Genomic DNA, 9,451 nt, shown 5'->3' on the forward strand with positions numbered 1-9,451 from the left:
TGTAGAGAGAGAGAGAGAATACTGGCTTCAGTTTGTTGATTTTGACATAGATTTGGCCAGTGAACTCAAACTTCACAGGCTGAGTTTTGATCCCAGTCCTGGGTATTGAATACTTCTCTGATCAAGACATGTCAGTTTTTTATTTATTTTATTTATCTTAATTTCACAATAAAAATTATCTTGCCTGTGTTGAGTAGGTGTAAATCAAAGGGAAAATATATCCCATTTAAATACATTACAATTTCAATTTGTAACACAGCAAATAGTGAAAATTACGTCCTATAGCCACTGTGTATGTGTGTGTGAATATATGTATATATAGTAATGAAAAGTGTGTACAAAGGGAAGTGTGTGGTTTTTACTCAGCAAACATGTTTCATGTTTACTAAAATTATCTGAATCTGAAGTGTCTTCCCATTCATGGGACAGGACTTTAACCCTTGGCTTAGAGCTCTACATTACTCAAAGAACCACAGCACACTAGAAAAGCGACCAGTTCTTTGAAATGAGCTCCTTACAAAAGTCATGTGTGAACCACAGAGTCAATACCCCCTCTTTGCTGAACGGATTAGAGACTGACGGGCAGCTGAGACATTTCACTGCTATATATGGTTACAAGCTGGTTCAGAGGTGACTCTCCGCAGGCCATTCTCTTCTGGTCTGCATTTGGCCTGCATTCTTAATGGCTTACTTTCTGCGGTGATTTAATTAACAGGCTAACCCAGAGACCTATGTAGAGAAGGCAATTCAATCTGACAATTAAATCTTCATATCATCTGAAGCCTACAGCCAAAGTCATAAGCAAACTGAGGTTGATTTGGGAACTTCAAGGACGTACCGTCTGGGTTCTGCTAATCCTTCCTCATGCAATACTGCACAGACTGGCATCAGTCCTGGTGCTGAACCTGACATTCCCACTGCAGAAATTAAAATGTCTGATTGTGTGAGTGCAGTAATACATGTATTGCAGGGGCTGTTCTTTCTTACCTACCTTTCCTTTTGGTTTTGCTGCCTTTGCTCTGCCATCTCTGCTAGAAACCTGTGCGGCCCTTGTAGCATGCTTTGTGTACAGTGTATAACCCACAGAATTAATAAACCCTCATCTCGAAATACGTGAGACTTTAAGAGATGGCTCAATCAATCGCTCACTGGTATGTATGGTTAGAAACTAGATCAGGGGTATCAGCCTGCAGGGCTGCCACCCCAAAACTTTGTCAGGAAATAACTGTGTGTATGTGTTTTTACAGGCTGTGAACTATGACTTCTGTACAGCTAAAACACTGTTCCTTAGATGCATGCATTTTCATAGACAGGTAGGTGGGAGGACTCTGGTGATTTTAAGAAAAGGAAAGAGCAAGCAGCACAGGTTCTAGGTACTCGACGATCACTATAGTCAGCAAGGTCACTCTCTATCGATACAGGTAATCTCGCTCACGGATCCGTTGTTACTGGATCCAGACTGGGATCTTCTGTCCGCACATATCAGCATAAGGAAGGAAGTCCTTTCAGTGAAGATTAGCAGTCAAAGCTTTCTCGCAAGCTCACAGACTCAGTTCACTCGACTGTCCACATCCTGTGCCTGACAAGCAGTCTGGTAAATCACATGGTGTACAGAGACTCCGCTGTCAGATTTGTAGGCAGCTCCAGACAGGTTTCAGAGCAGAGTGTTGCTCTGACAGCGCCAAAGGGGATTTGCAACAGGGAGGGAGTGAAAAAATCGAGTCGAGGCACCGCGTAGCCAGAACTCCAGAGACCAGAATTCATGCATTCCCAACCAGGCCCAGGTCCTCTGACTTTACTAGATGCCAAGGAACTAAAGCAAGGCCTTCCTTCACAGTGTCAGTTTTTCACTGCCAGAATGCATTTAATACTTCCCCAAACGACGTACTTTTTAATGTGTGTGACTCACACTTTCACAAAGCAGTCCCTGATGGCGTAATAGAGAAACGACAGTCGTGTCACAACGATAAGCCAGGCGGTGATCTGTTTAATCTGTCTGGTCTATTGGAGGTGCTGTCCAGGCTTCCAGTGCAACCTGCTTTAGTCATCCTTTGTGCTGTGTGTTGCAGTCAGTTTAGGGAAAGGAAGTCCAGCTTAATTCCTGTGTAAAGTGATTCCTGCTAGTTAGATCGACTGGTCCTTTATGACTGTTGTTTTTTTTTCCAATATACTGACACAGCAATCTAGAGAGTTAACAATAGGTATCGCTTATGAATAATGCAACAGCTTTGACTTGATATGAAACTCCCAGCATTGTATCTAGAACTTTATAGAGAAGGGGGTGCTTCGCTTTTCTTTTTGTTCTGATGCAGTGGCACTCGCCACATACTTTTGATTGAATCATTTTTGAACGTCTTTATTGTCCTCCTCGTATGCACTGATGAATGCAGGGAGACCAACGAGAGACACAATGCAGTGACTTCTTACTCATATTCATTCATGTATGTATACATATTGTTTCTAAATGAATCTGCAGAGGCAAAGACATTGAAAACCATGCCCGTTCTCATTCTCAACTTCTCAAATGATAGAAGAGAAAAATAAGTTACAATGCAGACCTTAAAAATAGTTACTGCAGAGCAGGCCATAAATAGTGTTAAAGTGCACTCATTTCCATATAGTAAGAGGGTTATACTATATGGGTGAGGCTAACTTTACTGTAATCGTGAGACACCACTACTGCTGGTAAGCACTCAATTTAGGTCACTTTTGCGGTGAGAGATGTTGTATGTGAAAACTCTGAGACCACAAGTGCCATTGACACTGTTTTTTGTGCTGCTATAACACATGCTGCACCCTTCATACTGATGGAACATTTAGGCGAGGGATGTCTACTGTGGAATTGCCACACACGTCTCCTGAAGTTTCAATTTACTTTTTGGGGGTTATTTTGTAGTTCTCGGATTCTCGGATGTGATTGACATCCCCTTTTCAAGGAACCCATCCTCAGGCCCAGACCAGTCAGATGCTTTTTGTTAAATGACCAAACGTTAATATTAACCATTACAATGCTGCTGCCTCACTACTTTCAGTTCAATGCTATTGCAGTTTACTGAATCTACACATGTATACTTGGGTGGTAAGAATTATCATAGCATGCTGAATCTGCCTAGGTATCAGTATAATATTAATAATAATGATGTGCTCCCAATAACTCTGCCTTTTCAATGCTTTATCTTCAGTCGTTTTCCTACACAATCAATGTTTTCATTTAAACTCCTGTAGTTTGTATTCAGCCAAACCTCGAGTGATAAGAGACACCAGAATAAGAAAGAAACAGGTTTCAAGTGACTACAGTTGTGAATTCTTTTATTCTAAAAAAATAACATATATTTTATATAAATATGAAGCATCACAATAATAAAAAAAAAATAACAAGCTCTTCATGAAAAAAAAATGTTTTTACATTTTACAACCACACTTTCAAACAAGGAAATAAGCAGTATTCTCCACCCATTAATAAATACAGCAGTCCCAGTGTAAGCACATTGTACATATCATGTGAACACCCGCATTCTCTATAAGAACCCAACAGCTAATAGATTAAATATCCTACAATAAATTAATTCTTAGTGCATTACACCAGTGTGACTGAGTAAACAATGTCTTTGTGTCAATATGACTTGGCAGTTTTCGATGCACAATGACACAGAACATGGTATTTTACACAGATTTTTGCAGATTCATAGGAATCCATGTGACAATGGATATAGACTGGTCCCGTCAGAAACCAAAGCAAGTTTATCACACTCTTTAAGTAGACTGCATGGATTCTAGATGTGTATTTATACATATCATACTTTTCTCTCCCCCTATCAAATCCTTCTTCATGAAGCACTCAGATTATTGTGCTTTCAACCAGTTTCACACTGTAACCCCCCTTGAGCACATTCAAGTATTCTGGAGTGGGCAGGTTTCCCCAACACACACACCAGAACCCTAGTTTTACTCCTGTATGAAGGACAGTTGAATATGAAGACGATGGCATGGATTTTGGAGGCAGCAGCAGAGTTCATAAGAACAAAACAGATAGTAGTCTGCTAAGAGGAGGCAGTCTATTAGGATAAAGTAAGTTCTATTAGAACTAAGTTAGATATGAAAACATTCAGTGCTGAAATACATTTAAAAAAAAACAATTTAAATATATATATTTGAAACAAAAATTGAAACATTCCAGGATTCAAGTAGTGTCTAGTAAGAAGGCAGTGGCATGAGTTAGCTCTTGGCTGGGATTAAATCAAAACTTTGAACCCCATGCTAATTGCAAACCACAAACCTGTACTCAGTGACTCCTTCATTTATTTTCAGATGCTTCCTTCTACTTCATAAATATACCTTCTACAACAAGGTTGTAGTTTGCTGTCAGCATGGAAGTCAAAGTTTTGATTTAACCCAACCCTTTATCTTCAATTTAGCAAATAAATGGCTCTTCTGGAGCAAATTATAGAAGGCTATGCAGAGGGATGGCCACCAGCACCCTACACTGTCTAGGTCTCTAGGTGACACTTCAGCAGTGAAGGGTTCGCACATAACAGTGTTATACGTACCAGGGCTCACAGTGTGTAAAAGGAGCCCGTTACGGTTACGTTGTTGTTTCTGAACTCGGTAGAGAGTTCACACCACCCGCCTTGGATGTCCAGCTGTGTGGCCTAGCGGGTTCGTCGCTCTGGTTGTTGAGCTGTGAGAATCGGGTGCTCGGAGTTGTGCCTGAGATGGTGTCTCAAAGTGGGACTGGGGTCTGACCGGACTGAGTGGGCATCTGATATGGCTCAATGAGACTGACGCTGCTGAGTTACTCGTGTTGAGTGCAACAGGGCTTGCACGGTATGGAAAATGATGCAGCTGTGGTGACTGCCATACCACCAAGGACTTGCCCATATGCCAACCACTATCTCAGGCAAAACCTCTGAGCACGTGATCTGCAACAGTCGCAACAGAGTGGCAAACCCGCTGTGTCAAATGAATGCTACCCTGACACAGGGGTGTGTGAGGAAATGACGTCAGAGCAACAGTACGCATACTCTCTTCGCACACAGTTTCATACATAATCGTAACCGTTTACCTCGGAAGTTATGAAGCTTTCCTTTTCTATTTTTGGTAATACTGTTGGGAAAGATGTTGACCATTGTGCTGCCAGAAAGCCATTCTTAATGAACACATACTTGTAAACCTGCAGATAAAAGTGCTGCTTACAGATAAGCAGTGGAAGCTGCTACATGGTGTACATCCGGAGATGTGATAACGGAGGATTCTCGGACAGCCAGGTTCCGAGACATGTTTTATTTTCTTTTATTCACCAGGTAGTCTTCAATGTAGTTAAACAGTATGTCCAATTCTCCCATTGCTTTATAAACACCTTTGCTTTCCATCTGTAAAAATAATAATGATAGTGCTTGGTTAGCAAACTTGGAAATGCTGATCAAATGACTTTTTGCTGTTATCTGCTTAAAGAGGTTTATTCATGTTATAAAGCAAGTAAACAGTACTTACTCTTTTGAACTCGGATGTAATGTTCTCGATTTCAAAGGTTTTCTTGCAAGAAAAGTAATGTCTCTGTAAGATAAGGAACACAATACATGCATGTGTTAATTGTTATTCTTTTGTTGTTATTATTTTAACATGATTCACCAATACTTGACAATGAATGTTTAATGCCTAGTCGTTATGACACACACAGAGAAAAGACATGTCCTGGTACTCACAATTTACCCGGTTTACTCGTTTACACATTTACAGTACTCAGCACTCGGGTATCCGTTTAGAAACATTCACTCCAGTTTGCACAAAACGTAGGTGGGAACGCAACCATCTAAGATGTTTCATTAATAAAACATGCAGAAAACCAAAAATCGTCTTTATTTAAATCTTCAAAAATGACATTTAAAACTTTTCCTTAAACCCCCTAAGACTACACAACTGTCTGGGTTTATAAATAAACTCCAACACAGGCGGAGGTGAGAAATGGGAAAACGCACAGCAGGCTTGTTTTTACGCACAGCGAAAATGTGGACATGACCACTGCAGAAATATTCCAGCTGTGCTGCAATATCGTGGGTGACTCAGCATTGTTATACAAGAACAAATTTAACCTAAATATTGCACAACACACAACGCACACACAGGGCCAGAGCTGCATGGGTGTTACACGCCACTGTGTCACCACAAATACGCAGAAATACGCACAATATAGAAAATGTGCATGAGTGGAGTTGTTATAAATTATAAATCCACAAATAATACATGAAACCATACAAACTTAACATCATTTCAATTTAAGATTTAATATTTTCATAAACAGAAACAAAAGTGTGTTTTCAACTTAGCACACAGCACATTGCATTAAGTATGTAGGATACTGAAAAGTCACAAACAAATTCCATATAGTGCTTATATTTATTTTAGTTATTTCGAGTTAGTTATTATGAAGTTAGGACTTCATTAACTATTTTCTTTTCATATTGAGTTTTAGAGGGATTGCCACTGTATGTAAACGCTTAAAAAAAATCAGAAACAGACGTGGGAGTTGGACAGATAACAAACTGGCACCGGACATGAATCAGAAGAATTGTCGCGATGACCCGGCCAACAGTGTGTATTTGAAAAATTATATAATGATTCCTTAACACAAATGGAGCTCCTCGACCACAATTTGTGCAAAACTGCTGAATCAAGGAACAAGATGAATCATCTCGCCATATCTCCCTCAGCTGCCTGGTGAGCAACGGCTTGCAAAGAAGAAAGAAAAAAGCAGACTACTTGTACTATATTACTAATATGACTTCGTTACCTTCACATGTGTTATGCTTTGCGTGTAGAGGTGTCCCCTACGGACAAGGTGGGCACCACAATTAAGATCTTAATAGCTGTTTTGATATTATTACGATTATCTGACATTTCTGCGCCGTTTGCACTGCAAGCAAGAATGAGGGAAATAAAAGAGTTCAATCTGCATCCACGTCACTTTAACCCGAGTTTGAAGAGGAAAGGGAAACTCACGCATTTGTTCAGGGTTTTCTTCATGTCATAGAAGATAGCCCCAATGCTGCCGATGGGATGCTTAAAGTTGCTGTTGCTGTTTTTCGTAGCAGCTGGGAGAACAAAGTCCAGGTAAAACCGCAGCACCTCTTTCATTGTGTGACAGGCGAAGGGGCTCTGTCAGGTGGAGACAGACAAACAGGAGTTAAACTCTAAAAAACCAATAACAATAATATATATCTGTATGTGTAGTCACAAACAAGAAATTGTCTGTCAACTGTTTTGTGAAAAGTGTGTATTATTGCAAAGGATGTCAAAACTGCAGTGCCGGCAGATGCCCGGGCATAATCTGCCTCATGCTTTCCGAAACAGATGAAAACTCGGGCTTCTGGAGCCCCCTTCAGATTCACACCAGGTATTACCTTTGTTTTCTTGAACTATATTATGTCTGGAAGAACTGGAGGAATTGATAATTCATGGATGGATTATTAAGTGTACCACTAATATTACAATCACTGCTTTACAAATTGTGCAAACTGTAGACACACAACCAAGAAGCAGATATATTACAAAATCAATCAATACAATTACCTTTAACTCCTGGAGCAGGCTTTCATCTAGTAATGCAGTGTCAATAAGATCATCATTGGCTTCCTTGATGGAGAAAAGAGAACAAATCATTTTCAGGTCAATAAACAAGATTGAAATACTGGTCCTGTAAACTGGAATGTATCCAAACCTCTGGAAAAGCATAAAGCAAAAGTACCTATTAGGATGCTGCAGTATAGTGTTCATTTTACAGCTGTGTGTGTGTGTGTATGCACTCTTGCACCCTTCATTATATGCCATACTCACATAATAATCTCTTATCTTCTCAAAAGCAGTTCTCAGCTCCTTTAGTCTGGAGGGGAAAGTTTCGACGAAGGTGCAGCACTCATCCCTGCAGTGGGCCTTCTTGCAAAGTGCAGTTTCTGAGAGTAGTGCCACTGCCAGAAGACACAAACAGCTGAGTCTGGAGAAAGCCATTGTGAGTTGCCTTCTTAGGTGCGTTCTTGACAAATATTGCAATGATGGTTAAGTTAAGAGAGCAAGTGTACAACATCAGTCGCACCTCAGTGTTTATATACAGAACTCTTTGAATCAATTTCCTGTTCGCCTAACGGAGGCAAATGAGGGTTCCTGGCACTCCCCCATCATCGTCTGTGTCATCAGCTGTGATTCTGAAAATTACCTCACTAGTGTGAGGTGATGTGTTTTTTTTTTTTTTAATGCAAACCATGTTGTAGGGGAAAGTTTTTTTTCATGTTACAAAATAGGAAAACTATACTCCACCTCTCTCGTACACCAAGTAATTGGTATATGTCATCAATTGAATATCTTTCTATATGTATATTTTTCTGCTGATGTGTATTGTAAAGAATAGCAACATGTTATATCCCATATCTGGTTCAGATAATAATTAAACTGTAACATTAAACTGTAACATTAAAGTATACAGTTATTTTCTAGGGAAACAGACAGATTCCAAAAGCAGTGATTTTTTGTGTGTGTGATGCTTTTCACTGCAATATTGTCAGGATTTACTTTGTCAGACTACTTAGTTTGCTAAGAACTGCTTTTCAGAATTGGAAAAATGCACTCTCTAGACTCTGTCAATATTGTATGTTTAGTTTGAGAAAAGTGAATGTAATGGTATTATCTTGGTGAGTATTCAAACTTTTGAGTCCCTGGCTCCAGAGGACTCCCAAACACAGCAAGAAAAACATTATAAAATAACCATATGTGAGTTATGTGGGGTTATACTGGAAATAATACAGTTAATGGTTTAAGTTAAACAGTATTTGGGTGTGCGGGGGGGGGGGGGGGGGGACTCTTATTATGTAAAGTGGTACTAGCATAATTGTATTTGTTTTGTAAATTAATTAATAGGCCAAGGAAGAAATAAATATCTCAGGTTAACTCTACATATATGTATGAAGTATTCACCAGTGTATTCACATTTTACCATTCAGTTATGCCATAGAACAAATTATATATAGTGCCTGAGAGTTTCAAGAATAGTATAACCTTTTTAATTCAAACTGGACTGATCATGAAGTAATGCAGTTTAGATGCAGATTTAAAAACATGGCTTGTGCCTTAGCGACATTTAAACCCATCTTATGTTTTCTACTTCTTTGTTTAGCCTTTGCATGTCAATCCACGAGATAGCATCCAATGGGGTACAGCAGATGGGACAGTTAGTTAACTTATGGTTTTGTTTTTTAAAAGCTGAGAACTGATGAATGACAATCAGTCAAATTTCTTTTTTTTCCTACACTGTGGAGAAACGTGTCTGCATGCATGATTTGAAGAGCGTTCGCCAAGGAACGATCACAACTACCAATCAAGAAAAACAACTGCAGCGGAGGGCATAGATGTGGTTTTGGATGGCACATAACCATGAGGCCATGGGAAATGCGATTCAGGCAGTGTA

At 39.6% G+C, this 9,451-nt stretch overlaps 1 protein-coding gene across 1 annotated transcript; it reads right to left on the reverse strand.

The window, feature by feature from the left end:
• Positions 1-3,292: 3,292 nt before the first annotated feature.
• On the reverse strand, positions 3,293-8,142 carry il10 (interleukin 10). The gene is made up of 5 exons (XM_066703292.1): positions 7,831-8,142; positions 7,567-7,629; positions 6,997-7,152; positions 5,491-5,553; positions 3,293-5,369 (listed from the first exon to the last, which is right to left on the reverse strand). Exons 1-5 carry the CDS (start codon positions 7,999-8,001, stop codon positions 5,280-5,282), a joined length of 543 nt encoding a protein of 180 aa, XP_066559389.1. The 5' UTR covers positions 8,002-8,142; the 3' UTR covers positions 3,293-5,279.
• Positions 8,143-9,451: the final 1,309 nt, after the last annotated feature.

The sequence above is a fragment of the Amia ocellicauda genome, chromosome 5, assembly GCF_036373705.1.
Source record: "Amia ocellicauda isolate fAmiCal2 chromosome 5, fAmiCal2.hap1, whole genome shotgun sequence".
In the NCBI taxonomy this organism is placed as follows: Eukaryota; Metazoa; Chordata; class Actinopteri; order Amiiformes; family Amiidae; genus Amia; species Amia ocellicauda.